We start from the raw sequence: 24049 nt of genomic DNA on the forward strand, positions 1-24049 counted from the left end.
TGGCACAGAATGACACATATCTTCATGCAAATGCAGCCTTAATAGTCGGCCACCCTCAAGCTCTGTAATACATGTACTCCAATGAGAAGCAGATGGCTGAATGTTTCATTGAAATAACATTTTGATTGAGAGAGGGATAGTGAAGAGAGAATGAAAGTCCATGGTGAGTGATTTCTATGGTGTGTCAGGGTTTGGTCACACCGATGCACTTTCAAGGTCGGCACTTGACAATTTGCAGCCTGTCGTCATCGAACATTATGAAGAATTCAGCCAGAGATGTCCATGTGCGATTGCATTACATTTACAAAAAGTTAAGAGTCTGAGTTGATGGCGTTCTGTATGCACCATATATTTCGCGAGGCTTATATTTTCATGAATTTAGCGAGTCACATGCTATTTGCGAATTTAACAGCACCAAATTACATGCACAAGTTCTGTATCCACTGACTTGGTGACAAGAATGTGACATGCATGAGTACATGTCTCCATTGCTGTACTCTATGATTACAAATTTACGCAGTCACGAAAATTAACGGTAAGCCGTAATTTGTGAAAAAATTAGACTTGATGTATGGCTTATAGTGCAATATTTGATAGTGTTTGCTGCAGACCACTGTGGGGCACTTCGGGAATTGGGACTGAATACACCCTCTGATACCTGTTTAATGTTAAAACTTCTCCCATTAGTTTCCTTGTACCATACTCTTTGATATAACTCATTACAATCACTTTTGATGTCCCACTCTTACGATGTCTGCCCTTGTGTCTTGCCTGTTTTTATTGTTTTCAAACAGTTTCATTTTCTGATGATGTGCACTGTCCTTGCCCGACCCCAATTGTTGTTGCATATTCATTCATACATGTAGCAATCCAACTTGGTGTAATAGCAAGATGTTCTTGAGGATGTCATCATGTTTGATGTCCTTGTAATTAGTCAGTGTTTTGTGTTGCCAGTTGATTTTCCTGCGTACTCTCCTTTGGTTCTACAAGCGTACTTGTATACTAGTAGTGTTTGTATTAATACTGGCAGCATGAGATGTCTTCACTAAGGTTTTTCCCATTTGGTGATAGTGTACACATCGCTGAGTGATACAGAACTTTTTGTTCTTGAAAAACATTCAACATGCCAAAACCTTGCGATCAGGTCGTGCGACATTGTCCTACAACCTGACACTTTGATGTGTTTGGTCATGTCAAACTGACAGTCGTAAGGTCGTAGAACCTCGGGTCATGTAGCATGTGGCAGGCTTTAGATGTAACTGTGTGCTATATCAGGGCTCCACACTAACAGTGGCCCAGTGGCCCGGGGCCACCAAAAATGAAAGTCGGGCCACCAAATTTCAAAAAAGTTCAAATTTGGTGGCCCGCCTCGGGCCCTCAAAATTTTTTGAAAAGTAGGGGCCTATGTCAATAAATTCGTAACTTTTTGTGCCGGAAATGCATAAATGCATGCAGTGAGTGTGTGACTCATTTTAAAAAAAAAAAGGACTTTTAATTTTTTTTATTGTTTTTTTCGGGCCACCAAATTTTTCTCTCTGGACACCAAAAATTTGAAATTGATGATTTTGGTGGCCCCATCGGGCCACCAAAAAAAAAAAGTTAGTGTGGAGCCCTGGCTATATGATGTCTTTCGATTGATGCTGACTTTGGATGCGTCAATGCATGATGTCATTTGGTGGTTTCCTTTTTGATATTGAGTGATGCATGATACCCAGTCTTCTGTCCTCGTTTGTTGACCTTGTTTCACAGCTCATTTAGTGCATCCCCATTTTGATGTCTTTTCTAAATACTGTAAAAGTGGATATTTTCGCGCGAGTAATTTTTCGTGCTTGGCCGGGTAAGAAGAGTTTCGCGTGTTTTTAATTCCGCGGAATCCAGACGTCACGCACAGGAACATATGGCAAGCAAAAATATTCGCGTGCAGTAATTTTCGCGCTGGTTTCTGGTTGCGCGAAATGCGCGAAAATTTCAACACCGCGAAAATTTCCACTTTTACAGTATATCCTTGTTTCACACTTCTTGTTTGTTTTCAGTTGATGTCTATACTGTACATTGTATGTGACCGCCCAGCTCAAAACCCTGAAAACAGTAGGCTGAAATGAATTTCCACTTTCCTACTGTATAGTTTAAAGGGGTAGTATAGTTTTGGTTGAGATGAGGGTTTCAGATTTTAACTTTTTGGGAGATGATTAGAAACCACTTTATTATGAAATATTAGAGAGCATACAATTCTGTAAAGAAGAAATCAAAGTTTTTTTGATGATATTCAGTTTTGAAATCGCTGAGATTTCAAAAAAGTAAAACAAAGACAGCCTTGGCGGATCCAGGGGGAGCGCACCAGGTGCCCCCTCTTTATCTTTTGCCAAAACAAAAGAAATAAAAAGAAAAATGGGGGGGGGGGCGTGCGCGCCCCTTTAATTTTGTAAAGGTGCCCCCTCTTTACGGAATTCCTGGATCCGCCTGTGAAAGAGGTCCTAATATTAACCAATTTTCATCAAATAAACTTTGAATTTATCTGAGAATTGTATGCTCTTTCATATTTCCTATATTCAAGAGGTTTCTCCTCATCTCACAAAAAAAAGTTGGAAACTTGAAGACCCATCTCAACCGAAACTATACCCTCACTTTAAAAGAGTATAGTCTAAACTTGAAAATGATACACCAAGAAAAAAAGCATCTTCATATACACAATCTCCTATATGTGTCTTTTTATGGCTCACAGAAAAACAAAAGATTACTGTATAATATCCATCAGAGGTTACAATGAGGCTGTTAAGTAGCGAGGGAATGTGTGGAAAGTGCATGATCAAGACGAGACAGGTGATGGGTAGAGTCAACTTGCGGGCAACTTGTCACTTGTTGTGCGTCAATTTTGTGAGTCTTGTTTGCGCCTGACTGTAGTCATCGTTCTTCGTGTTCATCACCAGTGAAATTCACAGCGCAAGTCAGGATCCCATATGTTTACCCATATCTATTATGTGCTGAAGTGCACCATATACAAGCGCGCCATATGAACATTGTACGAGGATCAAGAGCGGAGGGCCCCCACCCCGGTGGGGTGAGACGCGTCCCCGCCCTCAGACAACAGTCCTTCCCACAGACAGCCAAGAGCACAACTGTCCAGGCAACCCTTGCAACATTCTTGGAACTCATGGCTGGAAAGTCGTGAAAGAATGTGCAGAATGAGGCGACTGCGTGGCACCAGCCGCACCAGCAAGCATGCCGGCTAATCTGTCATCGCGACATGTAACAGTTGTGTAATGACAGATTTTTCAGTTGTAAATTAACCAGTAGCCATCCCGTACTGATCATGTCTTGCGCTTCCTTATCCCACACTCAAGTGCCAGAAGCAGTGACGAATAATAGTGTCTGTTGTCCTTACAAAGTTACATCAACCTTGCAATAGAGAGAGAGAAAAGAAAAAGATATGGCAGTGAGTAGAGAATAAAATGATAATTTAGTGTCATGGCCGGTTACTTCCAGAATTCTATGTAGACAAAGTGTCCTGGGGCTCCTCTGGAAAGAGACTAAAGCCAAAAGAACGGGGGTAGAGATATTGGCACTTGTTTCTCTTCCACTGACTACAGTTCGGTGCTCGTCACCAGTAAAGCATTTTAGAGGAATTTTATGAATCACTGAAGAAGATACCATTCCGTAAAAGTTGCTCATCCTCCAAAATGTATGACCCTTTGGGAAAAAGCCAACATGGATTATGCCGGATATGGAGGGCCCCCTTTTTAGGCATTCATATTATCTTCTTTGATATTAACTTGAGTTGGATACAATACTGGAAAATAATGGAAGATTTCAAAAGTTTTAGGTTTTTGTTTTGAATTGTTTTATGGTGGAGGGGATTCAATGTCTCTATTTTGTTTTGTTTGATGGATGTGTTGATTAAGTCAGATAATGGGCAGTCCTAGAGTACTCAGTTTGTGAACATAATATCTAGGTACCACACAACGAAATTTGCCATGGTATAATGTGGCTGATCACTTCCAGTGATTTCCTGGAGTCAACGGGGTTGAACGGACTTCCGTTGGTTAGGAAGATGTGCATCACCATGGAAGATTGGTTCTCACAGTCGTTAAACTTGTAGCTGAGTTTCCTGGCATTGGAGAGAATGGAGAGAGAGGGGGGGGGGGGGAGGATCTTGGCTCTTGTCCTACATACTGTATGGTGTGGAAAAGAAGTGGTCAGCTCTGACAGGTAAACAGTGTCCATACAGTGTGTTCTCCAAAATGTGTCAGTTCATACAGGAGAAAGAGGGTGCCAGTATACCAAGGATCCATCCCATGTGTGGTACAGTGTATACTATGTCTGCTTTGTAGGTTGTTGCTGCTGGGGTCTTGTGTGGTGTGAATGTGGCCTCTGCGGTTGTGAGTTTGGTGTGTGTACATGACAATCATATTCTGTATGCATTCTCCCCTAGTTGAAATGCAAGCATCTGTGAATTTTGCTGTGTCTGCCATTGCAGGTTGACGGGCAGATTCTTTTTTTCTCTACATCAGCATATGAGATGTTAAAGGAAATCACTTCTGTCCTTTCCTTTCTGTATTTAAAATACCAGTGTACAAGTTTGTTCGGAGCATAAAGCGTGCTGATTGGAAAACACTGGTACGTGAAGATGAAATCACTCTGCGAGTTAGGTGTCAGTAATCAGTGAGTAGTGCCTGGTACAGGAACCCATGAATGTTTATTACTTATTCCCCAAAGAAGAAAAGCTGACACTGAATTCTTCAAGCATCATGATTTTGCTGGAATCTTAATTGAAATGTACTAAACATTTCTAAAGAAGCACAGTTATCTTAAAAAAGAGTACCCACTGTAAAACATGTCTGATTAGAAGAGTAAACTGCCTTTAAAGGGTACATAAAAAATCTCACAGAACAGCAGAAGGTCGGTAATGTAGTATGACTGTTTTGTTGTTGTTTTTTGAGCACAAATACAAAACTGTGTATATCTTTGCCTGTATGGTCTTTTCAATCTATGGGTAGGAACCATTGTCTCTTTATACGACACAGTTTCTCTCTCATCTCTCTATTTTTCTCCCATATTCTCCCCACCACCTGCAGCTGGTTTTGAGATGAGCTGACCTACAGGGACCCAGTGCAGGCGAGATGGACCAGCAAGCACTAGAAGGACTGGGATCCTTCGCGAGTGCAGCAGACAGGGACCGGGTAAGGAGATGATGTGATCTGGACGGGACTGGGGCGGCCTTTGGCCCCTTTAAAGCCTTACAAACCAATTCATCTACAGACCTGGAGGAAGTGAAAATGAGGACCGAGCAAGAAATTGTCCTTTCCATATTCCTTGTGGACAAGAGCAATGTTGTATTTTATTGACTGTTGATGTTAGGGAAGTTCAAGTAAATGTCAAACAAGCTAACAAAATGACAAAGTGGGTGGGAGATGTCTGAAGGAATTGCCAGTATCAAAAGTGAGTGGAAGGAAATTTGAAATGGGAAAAAGGTGAAACCGGGATTATCTTTTCTTGACGTTGTTGAACGAGGGAAGTGATGGTTGTGATCGTAGGCTGTGATGTGGAGGGTGGATGGCAGTAACTCGACATTGCCTGGCCAAAACACAATTGTTGGCATAGAGAGTAATCCTAGAGGTTGGCTGTGCAGGCAGGACTGACTCACAGCTTGGGCAGACAACACCAGGGGAAAGGGGTGGTGATGAGGAGGGGGGAGGGGGTAAGGAAAGTGGCACTGGAACGCTGTTAGATGAACTCATCAAGCAAAGATGTTTAGTCAGGGGCCCCCTCTCTCTTCCTCGCTCTCTCCCTTCCTTCTTTTTCTATCTCTATCTCTTTTGCTCACTCATTCTTATGGTCTCTCACTCACTCGCTCTGTTTTGCCAAGTCACACTGTTGCAGTCACTGGTAGTACAACATGACACCTGTCCCTTCATTGACAAGACCCCTTCCCCCCACCCCCTTCCCCCTTCTCCCAACATCCAAACCTTGCAACTAGTCTCAACAAAAATGGCACAAGCTTTCCCCCCTCCCCGTCCTCACATTTATTTGTTGGGCCCTGTCAGTATCAACTATTATGATGTAATGCTTCGTAGTACCAGAACACGTTCATGTTGCTGCTCAGCGTGGTAGTGTCCTAACAGATGGTGATTTCTTTTCCATTTCTCAAGCACCATGCTTTCAGAGGATCCCTCTTATGATATCTTTCAGAACTATAAACCTCAGATGCTTCTGAATAAAATGAAAGCAAGGTCTGTTGCAGGGAGACTAATGCTAGATCGTGCACTCTCTCAGTGTCTTTCTGTTACTCATGAAACAGTGGTTGGTTGGACAGTGGCTACGTTGAGTCATCTTTTTCATTCACTACCTTTTTCATGCTCAGCCGCCGCTATCCCAACACATCTCCGAGAGAGATAGTGAGACTGAGAGGCAGGGGGGAGAGTTCCCAGATCTAATTTTTCCTGAGCAGCGAGAGGAAGAGTTCAGTTTTCGGGGTGGAGCAGATTTTGTCGGGCCAATTCCAAGGAAACTAAACTGATCCAGGTGACTCCAAAGTGGAGTCAATGAGAGAGAGAGAGAGAGAGAGAGAGTCACACTCTGGACTGTAATTAACGCTGGATCCATTTTCTGCAGTCGGCTCCGATGGTGGAGCGCTACTGCTGCCGCTACTCTGTCACGCATCGCCGATTATCAAGTTCGTAGTTTGGAGAGGGCCGATACTCACTCTCACTCATGTTTCCCCACCAGGCGCTAGCCTACTTTGAGCAGCTGAAGCAGTCGGACAATGGCTGGAAGCTCTGCGCCGAGGCCATCACACAAGGCGTCTACGAGAATGACCACATCAAATTCTTCTGCTTCCAAGTCCTGGAACATTTCATCAATGAAAGGTCAGTGTTTTTTTTGTGTGTGTGTTTGGGGTGTTTTTTTTTTTCATTCTGTCCGCATACTTTGTAGCTCACTTCACACTCAGTTTGGAAATCCCCCAGAATTTCCTGCAAGTGGTTATGTGGTGTTCACTATAATAGCAGATACAGGTTTGTGATAGACAGAGAGATTAAAGTGTTAGTAGGCATTTACGGAGAAGGGAGGTGGGAGGGGAACGCTTCTGTGTTGCCACGCTGACGTGTTCTACAAATACCTTTCATTGGCAACAGATGAAATCACGTATCTTCCTTTATGGCAGATTTGATACATTTCACATTGACAAGCCTTTCTTGATTTAATGATACCGTGTGAGCTTCAGAATAATGATAGTCAAAAGCTGCTAATGAAACTTCCCTTCCATTGGTACAACTGTACGATTAAGTATGAAATATGACAATTTTCCCTCTTTTTCATCTGACTGAATTGACATGAATGGAGTCTATTCACTCTTTATTCCCTCTTCTCCTACCCTCCCCCAAGAAATGGTACAAAAACATGAACTACTGTCTATAGAATGGACATTGTAAATAGTAAAGGCCTAGTTTGCCCTTTTGCTGACTTTGCATTGCTACTTGTCTACAAGTCTGTGCACATTGTTCAGACATCCAGGGTCAAAGGGCATTATCCATTTGAGTAAATTTAGGGACTGGAAAGCAAGTTCCTTGTATGTATGTAAGCGGAGTACTTATTGTGTAAAACAGTAGTAATTACAGTATTGTACAGGTTTTACGGCTTAATGGTGTCAAAACAGATCTGGTTGTTCTGATTGATTTATATTGTGTGTTTATGAGAATAGTAGTCATAGTTTTCTTGTTTTTTAAGAAATTCAGCACTGGCCTCTCTATCACAGGAAATGCATTGTATTTGATATAATGTAACTACATTGTATGTGTATATGAATTTAATCTATACTGTTTTAAAAGGAATTTTGGCCATGATGAATTAAAAACTAAGAGTGCCAGATTACTGTGCTACATTTATTTTTTCCCCATAGTAGTGTTTGAATAAAGATGCACTTGTATTTTAGACATGGTATACCAGCATTGTGCTATGTGTTCATAACTCTCTTGATAGGGATGACATAATTGCTAAAAATTTGTATACCTACAAATGTATGTACAACATATTTCTTCATTCATTTGAACATCATTGAACAGCTCAGTGACTAAAGTTCAACAATATTTACAATCGGGCCACCACAGTGCATTATTAAAGTGTATTAAAACGGAAAATAAAGATTGCTCATTACGTCCAAGCCCCGACTGTTAGATATTTTCTGTCATTATTATTAAAATTTCTTTTTAAATGTGTTGTTCCTCTCTAGGTATGCAACAGCTGACCCATCTGACCAACAACTCTTGAAGCAAACGTTGATGACATGGCTGCATGTACAGGTAAGATATATGATCCAGGTGTACATGTACTTTGGTTAATTGGCTCCGTGGGCAACTTGTCCACTTCAGAATAAAGGGGCTGAAGTACAATGCCCAGTGAGATCAGTTCTGAACAGTATAGTGTGTTGTCATGCCACCCCCTCTGTTTAGATTTAGAACACCCTGTCCTTTGGACAGGGCATGACTTTGGGGTTCTAGCTGTTGACAGAGTCACAACTCACACACATGGAAAGCTCCCACCTCACTCTCCCTTACAAAAGATAGAGTACAAACCTCCATGAAGTGGTCTGTCGCTCATACACAGAAATACAGGTGAATGATACTGACTACTTGAGGTTTTCAGTGGGGAGCTGCAATAGTCAGCAAACAGCAGCAGCCTGACACATTATGCTATACAAGTAGGTATGAATGAAGGTGAAGGTGACCCAAGATTTTCCTGAACAGAGAAACTATTAGTATGCAGTGAAGATGGAAGTCTTATATGAATGAACCACTTTCAATCTTTTTGACTAGTGCAATTATCTGGGATACCATACTCGAGTTTAGCTAACAAGAAATAAGTAAACTCCTGGCCATAGATGAGATGGGTTTGTTCAGGAACTCTCAACACATTGTCATGGATACTGTATCACTCTAGCTAGCGAAATGGATAAGCTCATTGTAGGAGGTTTGTTCAAGAGCTCTCCTAACATGGTATCAGCAACCTGTTATTGCCTGTTATGAACTACGCAGATTTCCAAACTTCCCCAGCTTATTTGGGCATTGTAGCTTTCACCATGATTCATCTGGAGTGAGCACATTACACAGGAAACTTTAAATTTCAATCAATTTGGATTTTGAGGGCTGATATCTTCATCATTTGCTCCAGTTACGCTATATGTGTAAAGTGTATGCGAAGTTGAAGGTATAGTCAAGGCTTAATTATATTCTGGAGGTCATCTTTGTGGCATGTGTAATGATTTTACTGTCTTGGAATGTGTTATTTCTCGATTGTACTGTGTTGGAGTAAGGTAGATCCAAATTTTGCATCAAAAAGGAGTGCAAACTTAGGAAATCTTACATTACAGGAAACATTTTATGGAGTCATCCACTTACTCCTACAATTAATTGTCATAGTGCTAATTCTGAAATTGACTTCTTCATTAAATGAACCCATGGCACCAAATAATATGGCATCTCAATCTTCCCGCACATGTAGGTTAAATTGCAGGTACCTGGTACTGTAAAAGTGGAAATTTTCACGGTGTTGAAATTCGTGCGCATTTCGCACAATTAGAAACTAACACAAAAATAAAAGCACACAAATATTTTTGCTTGCAATATGTTCCAGTAGTTGATATCTTGATTCCAGGGAATTAAAAACATGCAGAACTTTTCTTACCCAGCTGAGCGCGAAAAATTAGTCCTGAGAAAGTATCCACTTTTACAGTAGCTTGTTACTACGCTATACAAGTAGCTTATATCACGCTGCATTGTACAATATTACTACATGCACTACAAACCATATGTGACATTACCAGAGGGCTGTAAAAACAGAAATATGTGTGTTTATGAAAGACTGGTTGTGAATTTTTTTGAACAACATTTGATTTCTGAGTTCAACAATAAGAGGATCCTGTATGATTGTTTTCTGCAGACTGTTTCCTCTCAGGAGGAGAAGAGCTTTGTAAGAAACAAGGCTGCCCAGCTCTTCTCTCTCATGTTCATCCACGACTTCCCCCACAAGTGGCCGACATTCTTCTCCGACCTCCTCCAGATGCTCCAGGTCGGCCAGGCGGCCGTCGACATGTACCTCCGCGTCCTCCTCGCCATCGACTCGGAAGTCGTCGACCGTGAGATCATTCACACGGCAGAGGTATTTTCTCCCCGCACTCTCTCCTTCACACTTGTGTAAAGGTTTGGGCAGTTTGCAAGGTGTTTTGGAATACATTTGATCTACGCCACGTGTATATTTGAATTCAAAGTAGTATGGTGCCCTTTTGAATCAAGAATAAGAGTGAAATTGTATGTACTTGCAAAATGGTAGGAATCAGTTTGAATACACAGGCATTTAAGACCCAGTAGTGTGGGCAGTCATGAGTGGCCCGATTCATTCACAGTCCATCAAGGTACATTAAAAAACCACAGATAGCACTGGTCAGCGAATATGTGCATCAAAGTGTACACTCATTTCTAACGATCTAGTCCAGTTGAGATTCTTCGGCTGTGTGCATACTTACATAGAGATCACTAATAAAGCTGTGCGGAATTAGTTACGAGGGTTCTCAAATATTTCTGAGTCAGGTCAGCCTTCACACTCAATGGTAGCCCTCACGCCACTGAGTCTTTAAAAAGCTTTAATACCTGAAGAACAGGGAGCTGTAAAGAAGGATAGGGTTTTTGGAGAAGTTGAAAATAACTAACATCAAACTTTCTCTCTGAATGATTGCACATTTTCTTCTCTTACACTTCGTACTGTGGTTGATGGTGCAAAAATCAAGTTAAGGCGGGGGGGGGGGGGGGAGCTCACAGACCATTTTCAAGGATTTCTGTATGAGAGACCTGACAGTTTTGTTATGTTGCAATTATGAGAAATATTTTGATGGAGGACCATTGAACTACAATTTTCCCCGTCCAGATATTTTCTCCTCTGTCTTCTGAAGCTATTGTTGACAAGGCGTTTTCTTTAATGCTCAAGTTGTTTCATGGTATTTATCCTAAATTTCTTCTGCTTAAAGATTGTGTTTACCTGTATTTATTTATATTGAAATCACATTGCAATGTACAGTATATCAAAGGCATACATTGTATACTCGCTCACCCTGAACAATGTTTTTGGCCTGTGCAAATACACCCATATATTTATTTTGTACACAGATATTTGTATGTGGCCACAAATCTGGGCCTCATTTCATAAAAAGGTGTTAACAACTCTTACTGGAATGGCAATTGTCATGGTAATGACAAGAATGCAGCTTCCTGATTGGCTGTTGCTATGGGAAGTTGTCATTCCAGCAAGAGTTGACATCCTAACATCTTTCATGAAATGGGGCCCTGAAGAAAAGAAATTACCTCCTTTGACCCAAGAAACTACACAAATATATGTTTGAAAATATATATTATTGTAAAACTCTAAATCAGCAATGTGAGCTCCATCTGATTAGACAGTTTTTGATGAAGTCATCCTTTTGACTCGTAAACCTCCCCTCCAGGAAACGATGCGGAATAGCCTCCTGAAGGATGAGATGCGGGAGAGATGCATCAAGGAGCTGGTGGATTCCTGGTTTCATATACTTGTAAGTCATCCAAACGCTATTGTGGCTCACATTCAAAAATAAGAAAGGAAGATGGCACATGAAGGGTCATTTACCTCGTCACTGCATTGGTTGTAAAGTTATACAGCATAATCCATTTCCATCTCCTGGGGTCCATTTCATGAAAGTCTCATGAAAGATTTTTTGCTTATGAGACACATTTATGAGAGACCTCATGAAATGGATTTTACTTTTCTACATAGCGACATATGAGCGACTTTGTCTATTCCAAGATTTATGTATTGACTAAAGACTCGCATGTAATGACTTCATGAAATGGACCTGCGTTCATACTTGTGCTGAATGTTCTTAACCCTAACTAGGCCGGGCTATTTAGGTAGTTGATAGAGCCGGGGGGCCTCCCAGGCCCCCCCTCCAGATCTCGGCCGTCGACCGCGCGATCGCGACAAAAATTGGCACACACATTGCCTATGATGTAATCTAATATACCATGAAGTTAATTTTTCAAAAAAAATCATCATTTATGCTAAATTATGCTAATTTATGCATGATAATGCATAAAATCAGACTATTTGGTATAAATCACAAAATAAAGCTCAAAACAGGCACATTTTTTGTGTAAATATTCTTTCTAGTGTCCTTAGCAAATGTAATAAAAAAAATTGTGATATCAGAAAAAATTCTTAAGTATTTTATTGTTTTTTTGAATTTCTTATGTATTTCTTGTTTTTTTGACTTTATGTTTTTCATTGTTTTTCCGATGAAATTTGTCCGTGATATCGCTCCGAACAAGAAAATATGTTATTCATTGATTTTAATCAATAAAACACCAAAATAATCATGCTTTTATGAAATTTGCCAGTAAGCACAGTTTGCATTGAAATTGTACACGAATTAACGTTTTTGAGCAATTTTTGGTCTGACATGCATGTACATATTTATGCGTAACTTCGGAACCGCGCACCCGGGCGTCGCAAATTTGGTGTCAAAAGATGCGGGAGACTCGAAAGAAAAAAGTCATGAAACGTCGCGGCGATAGCTTTTTGCGATTGCGATACATCGCGCGGAACGTCGAGTTAGGGTTAAAGGACAAGTTCACCTTCTTGATTAAGAGAATGCATCAATATTAGTAGAACACATCAGTGAAAGTTTGAGGAAAATCGGTCAATCCCTTCAAAAGTTATGAATATTTTAAGTATCTGCGCAGTCACTGCTGGAAGAGAAGACTACTACAGTGTATTATGTCACATGCGTACAACTATATAAGGAAAATAAAAAGAGAATTTCACAAAACTTTACTTTTTGAATAAAGTGCACATTTCTTCGACTTGCTACTGACGTATGTCAAGGGTAATATTATTCCCCCTTGCCTTCTGAAAGAGAGAAGTCGAGTGTTCTTTTGTTATGCGAGAAAAATTGAAATATCTTGAATTTTCTTTATTCTTTATATCGTTGTACTCATGTGACATCACAAGCTATAGTACTCCAGCCGTGTGAGCAGAAACTTCAAAAACATAACACGGATTGTCCGATTTGCTCAAACTCTCACTGATGTGTTCTAGTAGCATTCACTCAACCCACATGTCTATGAAGGTGAAGTTGTCCTTTAAAGGACAAGTTCACCTTCATAAACATAAGGATTGAGAAAATGCAACAATATTAGTAGAACACATCAGTGAAAGTTTGAGGAAAATTGGACAATCGATGCAAAAGTTATGAATTTTTTAAATTTTTGTGTTGGAACCGCTGGATGAGGAGACTACTACAGCTTGTGAGTTATATGCGTACAACAGCATAAAGAAAATGTAAAAGAAAATTCAACATATTTTCACTTTTTTCGCATAATAAAAGAGCACTTGACTTGCCTCTTTCTAAAGGCAGGGGGAATAATATTACCCATAGCATTTGTCGGTAACGAGTCAGGGGAATGTGTACTTTCTTCAAAAGATGGAATTTTGTGAAATTCTCTTTATATTTTCCTTATATTGTTATACGCATGTGACATCTAAGTTATTCATACACTGCAGTAGTCTTCTCATCCAGCGGGTACTGCACAAAAACTTCAAAAATTCATAACTTTTGAATGGATTGTCTGATTTTCCTCAAACTTTCAATGATGTGTTCTACTAATATTGCTACATTCTCTCAATCCTTATGTTTATGAAGGTGAACTTGTCCTTTAACCATTCAGGGTTTGTTCTTAACTTGATGTGCAATGCGATGCAATGCTCAATGCTATGTAAGGTTGAACCTGATTTCTTCTGCTGAAAAATTATGGTGACAGAATTGGGTTAACTAAGAGTGACTGTTTTATGTAGATGAAATTTTCTCATGACACAGACACTCTGACACATCCAGTTCCTCTCTTTTTGTTTGTTTTTATTTCTATAGAGCCTCGCTAGCCCCCTCCCCTCCCCCCCCCCCCCCCCCCCGTACTAGGGGGGATACTTGTCGAGTCCATGTTACATCACATGTGCAAAGAAGGACAGATGTCTGTGATAAATGAAATGGAAAGTTGCCAAGTCAGAAGTAACGCCAGTCTAATGAAACCTATTTATTTTTGTGTTCTGGAAGTGCTGTATTAATTCTAAAGCCTTCACTTCCTCCAGCAAATAAAGATGGGTGTCTTCTTTTTCCAATATGCAGTCAGCCTGAAATTCATATTTATTCTTTAAATTCTTAACATGTTCTTAAAGTGTACTTAATTTATGAAAATGTATCAGAAATATCTTTTTAGTATCATGGTTTGGTGTCATGTTTTATTTCCAGTAGTGACTTGCAGCCAAAGGCTGAATTGCTCACAGTCTTACAATAGAATGAGTTTACAGGCATTTATGTGTGTATGAAAATATCTTTGCTCAACAAAATGTGAAATTATATCAAATGTGAACGTTGGCCCTATCATATGAATTCAGCAAAAAATAAATAAATAAATAAAAAATAACAGTAATAATAATAAATAATAATGACTAAATAGATAAACAAAAGCCCCCACCCCAAAAAAAATCCAACCCCAGATATTCCATGTTCCATGAGCATCTTGCAAGGTATAGTTGGTGCATTATAATTCTTAATGTAGGTATCATTTTTGTTATCACTAGAATAATCTTTGTTGTGTTATGATTGTGGTCATAATGATGATGATGATGGTGATTAGTAGTAGTATTAGTTGTAGCATCATCATCATCATTATCATTATGATAACCAACCTGATGAAAAGATGCATTAGTCAATTGAGATGATACTACAGAGGACTTTTCATAGCAATCACAAGTAAACATGTATGATTTCCATATTGCATCTTGAAGAAGCTAATAATAGAGATAATGGAAGCAGTAGAGTCAAGCTAACCCTGTCATACCAAATGTATTTTCAGTTTCCAAGCTTATTTCAGTTACATTGTACGTACCGGCACTTATGGTTATTGTGAATATTTTACACAATTATGCCTGATTTATTATCAATAGTCAGCGTTGCTGTGCAGTAAGTCAAGGTACATCTGTCAATCTGCATTAGATCTGACCATTGTTCTCTCAGCTTAGTTGTCAGTACTGCCTTTGTGTACTCATATATTCTTGTGAGCATATTTTACAATTGCTGCCATCTTCCTTTTTTTTTCCCCTCTACGCTCGCAGAATCCTTTCTCCCCTCTTATACGCCCCAGCCTGTCAGTTATCCGCCTCGGCTTGGCCCATTTGTTTCCCCCAGACGTTTCTTGACTTCTCCAGAAAACATTTGATCAGTGATTTAGCAGTCTCCCAGCTAGCCTGTTGTCAGTTGAGAGGATTGATAGTAAGACATGTGGTATGAGGAGTGGTTGGGGTGGGGTGGGGTGGGAAGGGGTAGGGAGAGGTATGAGGGCCAAGCGGGTTGTGACTGCCAGATTGTGACTAATTCTGGGCAAAGCATCTCCAGAATTTTTATGAGAAATCCTCTGTCTTCTAATCACCCTGTGTCTGCACCTGTTGCTGTTTATTTCTTCAGCTCTATCTCTCTCGCTCCCTTTATCTTTCTCTGTCTCTGTTTCTATCCTTCTTTCTCTTACATCCAAGATCCATCCATGTGTATATGTCTATCTATTCACTTGTCTTTCCATCTACCTTTCTTTCTCTCAATATCTCTTTGAGTGATCCTATTTGTCATTCAATCCTCTTTCTTTTTTCTTTGTCTACTGTCTGTTTATATGTGAATTTACCTGTGTATGTTTACCCTCTCTTATATACCCCCATCAATCTATTCTTCTCTTTCTCTCTTTCTGTCCATTTATGTTGGACTGTTTTCCTTCTCTCTTTCTTTGTTTTTACCTATCAGTATACCTGTCTATCTATTTCCTCTCTCTCATCGTCTATGTGTGTTGGACTATGTTCCTTCTCTCTCTCAATCTCTCCATCTCTCTCTCTCTCTCTCTCTCTCTGTTGCTCTATCCATCTACCTGTCTATCTATTTACCTCCTCTCTCTCACCAAACATTGTGTCTTTAGCCAAGAGTGGAAGCTCCCTAGAGTTGGAGATCCCAAAGCATCTTTGGGGAACATGCTGCTGTTGTAGTTTGGTCTGTTGTAGAGTTTGCTGTCACAAGTTTTGGGTGTTGATTGATAAGTGGGATAGTTAAGCTTGGAACAAAACAAGTGTGGGCAAGATTGGAGGAGGGGAAAAGGATTGTTTTTCCTTTCCCAATCTTTCGTACTCTTTGCAGGTCAATTCATCAAATATTGCAGGTGATGCACATTGATGTAACAGAGCAGAAAACTGTGTTATTATTATTATACCCCCGCCAAACGAAGTTTGAAGGGGGTATATAGGAATCAGCGGACGGTCGGTCGGGCGGTCGGTCGGGCGGTCGGTCGGGCGGTCGGGCGGTCGGGCGGTCGGTCGGGCGGTCGGTCCGTTGCAAATCTTGCGTCGCGAACTACTTCCTCAGTTTTCAACCGATTCCCATAAAACTTGGCACAGATGTGTGCCTTGGGTTGTAGATGTGCAAGACGTATTTTTTGACAGTACCCAAAAGTACGTTGCCATGGTAACGGCATATTATGGGCAAAAATGGGTACAAATCTTGCGTCGCGAACTCCTCCCACAGTTTTTGATCAATTTTTATGAAATTAGGTACAGATGTTCATCTGAATATGTTAATGTGCAAGACACATATTTCCGCAGTGGCAAAAATTGCGTTGCCATGGTAACGGCATGTTATTGGTAAAATATAGGGCAAAATGCTTCATGGCAAAACTGCTTCATCAGTGTTCTTCCAATTCTCATGGAATTCATATTGAATGTTTGTCTTAGGATATAGGTCAGCATGACACATTTCTTGACAGTGACAAAAAGTATGTTGCCATGGTAACAGCTCACATATTATGAGCCAAAATGATGGAAAAATTTGTGTTGCAAACTACTTCCTCAGTTTTTGCCCAATTTCCATGAAACTTGGTACAGATGTGTGCCTTTGGTTGTAGATGTGCAAGACGTATTTTTCGACAGTACCCGAAAGTACGTTGCCATGGTAACGGCATATTAATGGCAGAAGATCAAGGAAAGATCTTGCGGATTTAACTACTTCCTCAGTTTTTTGACCAAAGCTTATGAAATGTTGTTTTGACCAAAGCTTATGAAACGTTGTTTGGTGGGGGTATAACCAGGCGCTGTAGCGACATTTCTAGTTCTTACCTTTGTAAGTTCAAGGAGTTTGCAGTTATTCCTATGAACTGTCTTAAACGTTTTTGATAAAAGAATTTACAACTGCAAGAAGAAAGGAATCAGCACAAATATCCATGTGAGCAATTCTGTCTTTTTATTGCAAATTTTAAATTTGAGAAATCATGGCAAATGCGGAATGGGGGTGGGGGGAATCTACTGAGTACCAAAAAATTTAAATATTTTTATGTCCATACATGTATCGATGTGTCAATTAAATTAAATAGGAAATCTTTTATCAATATTCCTGTCAACAAATTTTCATGTTCATTTCACAGTCTTACTGAACCAGATACATATACAGGAAGGTGCATGGAGTTCAGCATGTTGCACACAATTCATGACTTGATGAGCTGTTACGGTTCCTAATACTCTAGCTATGTGGATCAGCGGAAGTTGCACTTTCTACTTTGTGTCGTCAGCATTTTAATTTTCCATCCTTTCTTGTACTTATTCTATGTGTGGGAGAGTCATTGCACTGAGTTTTAAAAATTGTTTGTTTGCTGAAATTTTCATGCATTCTTTGTGGTTCTTTCTGGTCTTACACATGTTGGAGGTAGAATTACAGAGTAGTTATTCAGTCGTAAGAGTTCGTTTTGGAGATCTGGAGAACTTGAAATTTTCCTAAAGGTAATGTTTGAACACTGTAAACATGGTACCGAGTCTAATAAACCTAGATTTGTCAGAGGGAATATCACAGGTTCTGACATGGGCAAGGTTACCCGGTCCTGTAAAACTCTGGCCTGCAGAAGGTGGGCCATCTTTCACCTACCTTTTCAGGTTCAGGAAACTAAATTAGGAAACTATTCATTAGATGTAATCTGTAATTTGTTCCCGAGTTCTCTCTCGCTTCATCCCTCCCTCCTTTCTCTTCCCCTCTCTCTGTCTCCTCGTTCTCTCGCTCTCCAACTCTCTGAAGAAGGGAAGGACTGAAGTAGTCACGGGTGACAATTGTCAACAGAGATTCCCCAGAAATGCTGGCCGATTAGTCGCCGTACCCTGTGGTCACCGTACCCCTGCCAAGTCCAATTGGGGGTAACAGCACTTTTATTCAAAGATTCACAGGATTTTTTTTTTTTCGGGGGGGGGGGGGCATAATTAAATTTCCTTCCATTCTCAACAACTTCCTTTCAACCAGTGAGGTGTTCTCTTCCTCAAGTTGCTGTAGGGAGAATCAGGAGAAGAAAATCTAAAATTCCCCCCCCCAAAAAAAAAAAAAAAAAAAAAAGAGAGGGAAATACGAAGGAAACATCGTGTAGTTGTGTTCAAGACACAGTAATTGCTTCAAGAGAGAAATTGATAGGCTTGTATTCTGCTGACAATATGTAAACATGTAATTTTACACCACCTCTTGTTACTGTTCATTATGGAAATAAGAATTATGTGATACATATGGCTTATGTGTGCACAATACAGTGTATATCTCTCTGATGTGAATTTAGTATCGCTACACTGTATTCATAGGTTTCCATATGACTTGAAAAAGCAATAGAAAGGGAGGCATGGTTTTAATTCGAATCTACATTGTATGCCACTTTTACCAAACATCTCCAGTCATTGAGCCAATTCTGAGATGTCTGTCATGACTGAGACAGGAAATCATACGGAAATGCGTGATTTGCCTGGCGTAGCGCCTCGCAACAAAATGACATTAGCAGGAGGCCTCCTTCGGAAGATTAATAGTGAGCCGTGCGCTCTAACAGAAATTCCTCTCCGATCAAATTTGTCTCTCGTAGGACTTCATAAATAGTCATTTAGCGCAGACATCTCGGGTATTTCGATTCTGAGGAATTACTGAAGTGTCTATCGATCATCTAGTATTTCCTGTTACTGGACTTCACTTCAAGGTTTTCCCTGTTCTCCGGAAGTTGGGACGTATGTCCAATGTCAAGAGATTGTGTGGGAATGCACATCATTGCAGTGTGCACAATTTTCTCCCTTTGTAGATGCTGTGGAGTTGTTTGGCTTTCATTGTTGATTGTCCAAAACTGCTGTAAGTTGTCAGTGAATGTCTTGCTTAATTCACAACTGTTACCTACCTTGATAATGGGCAAAGAACATTCATCTGCAAGATTATTGCTGACTTGGGACTTGGTTTATCTTTGGTGCAGCAGTTGTAATGTAAATACAGAATGCCTTTAACACCTCAAGACAAGGAATATATTCTGCGAGAAGAATCAACATGTTTATATGCTTTGTTCATTTAGATATATGGGGAGGAACATATTATGAGTCATTTTGTGCTTAATGCATGCTTGCATTATAGAACTGTGACCCTAGGTCTCTGTGCTGGTATAACCGGTAGGTAGCTTTCTACGCCTATCTATTCCAGGAGCTTTGGACAGTGTGTACAATGCTGTCAGTTTTTTTTGTGTGTGTATGCCAATAAGGCACTCTAACCACACAAAGGGACAATGTCCTTTAATATCCAACAAATGTGAAAACATATGACACTCTGTGTATACTCAGCCAGGGAGAGGGGGGAAAAATCCCAAAGATTGTTCTAGCATTGCCACTTCACAGTACCTTGCAAATCTGGACTCCCAGAAGAAGTGCCAACATGTGTGACAAAGTTTCTGTTGTTCTGCATGTTCACCCAACCGTGAAATTAGCATCACAAATGCAAAGGTGGCAGCTGGAATGGAGATGGGTCTTCATCTCTTGTGGAAGGGATTATAGATTCTTAGTGCCATCCATCCATACAACCCACATTAAACATTCAGTGTTTCATTTACTCTCCCATGTCTTCTACTTTGACACATTGTCCTGTGACTTCCTGTCCACTGGTTTCATATTTAAGTTGTGTTTTGTTTTGGGTTATTATTTTTTTTTTTTGGTGGAGTTCTACTTTTTAATTGACCAGTTTTACTGTTTCAAAGCATCATCTAATAGTGTTCCTCATTCAACTTGAGTCAATGCATTGTTGTTGTTTTTTTGGGGGGTTTGGGTTGGTTTTTTTTTTGGGGGGGGGAGGGGAGGAATATTGTTCACAGTGTCATATAAAATATAATTCTGGAAAGAACAGGCAAAAATAACTTTTGTGTGCCTCATTATCCTGCATAAGTAAGTTGATCAGTGTTGTAGACATTTTGTTTGATTTGCCTACGTTTTCTAATTATGACATTATCGTAACAGGAGAAGAGACAATGAAAAAAGGGTTGCAGAGTTTTTCTTTGATGTACACTGTATAAATCAACAAAGCCTTACACATTGGATAGAGCTATTCATTTATCATAATGATGTTTGAAATGATATAGATTCAGAAGCAGTGCGATTCACTCATATTTGATAAATTTATGAATGCAATTTCCGCAACCATCAAACTCCATAATTTGTAAATATTTGACATGTATGGTATATGAGCAATCTGTAATGTTCTGGGTTTTGTGTAAATTTTTATGTATTCATATATTCATACATATTTCATTGGTGATTTTTATTATCATTTGTGTGTGTATGTGTGTAGTGTCCAGTGAGGCCTGAGGACAATTCTTCTTCATTTGTACAGTTTTTTGATGGGCTGGGGGATTGATACTCTACTGCAAATTATCAGTATTAGAACACTGGGGATTCTATTCTAAGTCTATGGCAGTGCTCACCAAATGCAGGTAGTTTTGATGAAAGTTATTCTTTAATCTCAATATGCAGAAGAACTACGAGTCGTCCAACCCTGAACTCGCCTGCCTCTGCCTGGAGGTCGTCGGTGTCTACGTCTCCTGGGTCGACATCAACCTCATCGCCAACGAGCGCTTTGTGGGCCTCCTCCTCCACCACCTGTCCATCGATGTGCTGAGGGAGAGCGCCTGCGACTGCTTCCACGAGATCATTGAGAAGGGCATGGATCCTGTGGCCAAGACGGAGCTGGTGGAGTCTGTCACCAAGGTCCTGCAGGACTCTGGGGTCATCCCGCCAACTGGGGTAGGTCACTTCTGTCATCCCCCCCCCTCCCAACTTTCACTGCCTACAGAGGGCAAACTGTATAATGATATCTACAGGTTATCACACAGAGCCTTATATGTGCCATAATTAGTGATGGCTGACTTTACTCCATGTGGCATGTGCCCTGCGTGCTCAAGTAACATTTTTTGCAGGGTGTACTTGAACTCTTTAACTTTAAGCAAGTCCGCATCCCTTGATTTGGCTGCTCCTTGGCTGCTCATATGCTAGCACGATAGCCACGAGGGGTAAGCCTAGGACCTCGCATCTCACCAAGCAATTATAGTGCAGTTATACAGGGCATATGGCAAGTAAGCACTCTTAGCTAGTACCTATTCTTATAAAAGCTCTTTGGACATGGCACGCCTGGTTGACATTGTTCCCGTAATCATTATTAGTCATTTGCAATGAACCAAAGGGGTCACTTTGATCATCCACTCTCTAGTGTGTTTAAATAGGATCAGCCACTTCACCTGTATTACACCCTGCCTGTCTTGTAAAATCAAATGCATGTTTTACATATATCTGACTTTTTATCCACTCTCATGTAGCAAACCCTATATTGTGTTATTTGTATCTTTTTTGTGTGTGTTTCCTTTAAAGAGGAGGATAGCAGGGGTTTCCACATCAGACATCTAGCTTTTATCACTTCTTACATAACTCCAACCTTCTGTGTGTTAGTCGAAATGTGCCTAAAAATATGTCTTGTTTTAAACTTGCGTAGGTACCTTGTTTAGGACGACATGGAAAAGAAACTCCTAAAAGCTCACCCGGTTGCTCTGCTCAGCACTCGGCATGAAACTCACTTGAACACCTTATTCATCACAAAAAGAGAGCAAGGATTGCAACTGATTGACAAATTGCCCTACTTCGACATAAAAGTGCAATTTGTCAGTCAGTTGCAATGAAAACATCTTGATGGAAAAATTTCGTGAAATTAAAAAAGCAAGGAGTTGACTTGTTCAAACTGGCTGAGGCACTTTTCTTATGTCCTTACAGCAGGCAAGAAGATGATTTGGTAAAAGTACATTTTTACCTTCTACAGAGTGCTGTAAAAGTGTATATTTGCGCGCGACTAATTTTTCGCGCTAGGCTGAGTAAGAAGAGTTTTGCAATGTTTTTAATTCTGCGGAATCAAGACATCAACTACTGGAACATACAGGAAACAAAAATATTTGCATGCTTTTATTTTTGCGCTATTTTTTGGTTGCACGAAAATTTCAACCCCTCCAAAATTTCTACCTTTACAGTAGAAAGAAGGTAAAAAGTCGGCTCATTGTTATCACCTAGGTACCTTCTTTAGGGAAGAAGGGCAACCTGTTTTTACAAACAAAGTTACATATGTACATTCCTTGGCAAATTTCAACAAGTTGTATTCTTGAATAAATTTTCTCCCCTCACAGAAGACACACAAAGTCAAAGCTATAGAAAAAAGACCTTGTGAAGAGAGCACTGGTGACCAGAAAGTTTCTCTTGCTTTCCAATTCCTGCACCAGTTTAATCTTGTACTCATTTTTCCAGAATATTATTCCCTTCCATTGCATTGTATTGTCTTGTGTTAATCAGGAAGAGGACATTGACTTTGTCGCTAAGCTTTCCAAACTCACAAATGGCATTGGATGCAACCTCATAGCTGCCTGGCAAAAGTGAGTACAAGTTTTGAGACTGCTTTTTGTTTTGTTTTGTTTTGTTGTTGTTGTTGTTGTTTTGGGTCAGGTTTTTTTTTGTTGGGGGGGGGGGGTTGATGTGCAGTCATGTCATAAATATGAATCTGCTAATTGATCATCATCTTCTGCATAAGATTTTACATTGTGGCCAGCATGAAGGGTTTGGCATGTTCCAAGTGAACTGAAAGCAATATTGCCTTATAGATACCTGGAAGTTTGTGATTCATAGATGAATGTCACTTGGGTCTCTGTAACTTGGGAAACCAGCTTTCAAATGCACAAGTGTAATAGATTTTGTGGGTTATTATCTGATGAAGCTATGGGGAGGGACATTCAGGAAATGGTGTTGTGTTTGTGAGAATTGCCTTGCAGTTGATGTAACTCATTTCTTCCCTGTGGAAGGTTATTTGGAAGCCACATATTGTTACATTTGTGTCAGAACTTTGCTTTTGGTGGAAAAATACATAGCAAAGCAGCATTACTTGCTGGAAAGGATCCAGTAGCATTTCTTTTGTTTTAACCTACATAGCTCTTAAGGGTAAATGGATTATAATATCTTAGTATGACTCGTCCCTCATTCTTTGTCCAAGGTTGGTCAAGAGCAAGAACACCGTTGGCGCTGTCAACACCCTCCAAGCTGTCGAGAGCAAGCTGCCACTCATGTTCATGTTCCTCGGCCACGAGGACGACGACATCTCGCTCGCCGTCTGCGAGTTTGCCAAGGACTACGTGGGCATCCTGAAACAGGTGAGGATGAGAGCGGGTCTGGTCCAGAGTCATGGTCCAGGTCTTGGACCTGCATATTATGTAATATTGATTGGGTTATATGCAAGGTCCTAAGAACAATAAAAGGCCAGAATTGATGAGAAAAGAATAATTATGGAAGAAATGGTGCATTTATGATATCCATTCGGTGGAGATATGTTCAAGGACATGCAATGTAATGGGAAACAAATGAATGAAAAGATATCATGAACCTCTCAGAGTTTCACTCGTATTGATTTTTTTTTTTTTTTTTTTTAAAGGAGGGGGAGGGGAGGAGTAGAAAGAGGTTTCAATTTGGGATATTGTAGTGTTTCATTCCAGGGATACATTTCACGCCGGGCATATGTCCGTTTGTTCAGAGTATTTAAAACTAAACGGGAAAAAAAAGTTCCCTGTTAAGGCCCTCGTGTATCATAGTGATATATAATGCACCTGCCCAT

General features: G+C 40.2%; 1 protein-coding gene across 1 annotated transcript in view; it reads left to right on the forward strand.

The window, feature by feature from the left end:
• Positions 1-24049, forward strand: part of LOC139743774 (exportin-T-like) — a 101933-nt gene that overhangs the window by 9374 nt on the left and 68510 nt on the right. Inside the window, exons 2-9 of the mRNA XM_071654227.1 lie at positions 5073-5177; positions 6724-6863; positions 8225-8294; positions 9931-10149; positions 11486-11569; positions 20890-21159; positions 22744-22823; positions 23435-23591. Coding sequence (XP_071510328.1) covers positions 5118-5177; positions 6724-6863; positions 8225-8294; positions 9931-10149; positions 11486-11569; positions 20890-21159; positions 22744-22823; positions 23435-23591 — 1080 coding nt within the window. The 5' untranslated portion in view covers positions 5073-5117. The remainder of the gene's footprint in view (positions 1-5072; positions 5178-6723; positions 6864-8224; positions 8295-9930; positions 10150-11485; positions 11570-20889; positions 21160-22743; positions 22824-23434; positions 23592-24049) is intronic.

The sequence above is a fragment of the Diadema antillarum genome, unplaced genomic scaffold (genome assembly GCF_040938485.1).
Source record: "Diadema antillarum isolate AM-2024a unplaced genomic scaffold, OU_Dant_1.0 seq00001105_RagTag, whole genome shotgun sequence".
NCBI classification, from domain to species: domain Eukaryota; kingdom Metazoa; phylum Echinodermata; class Echinoidea; order Diadematoida; family Diadematidae; genus Diadema; species Diadema antillarum.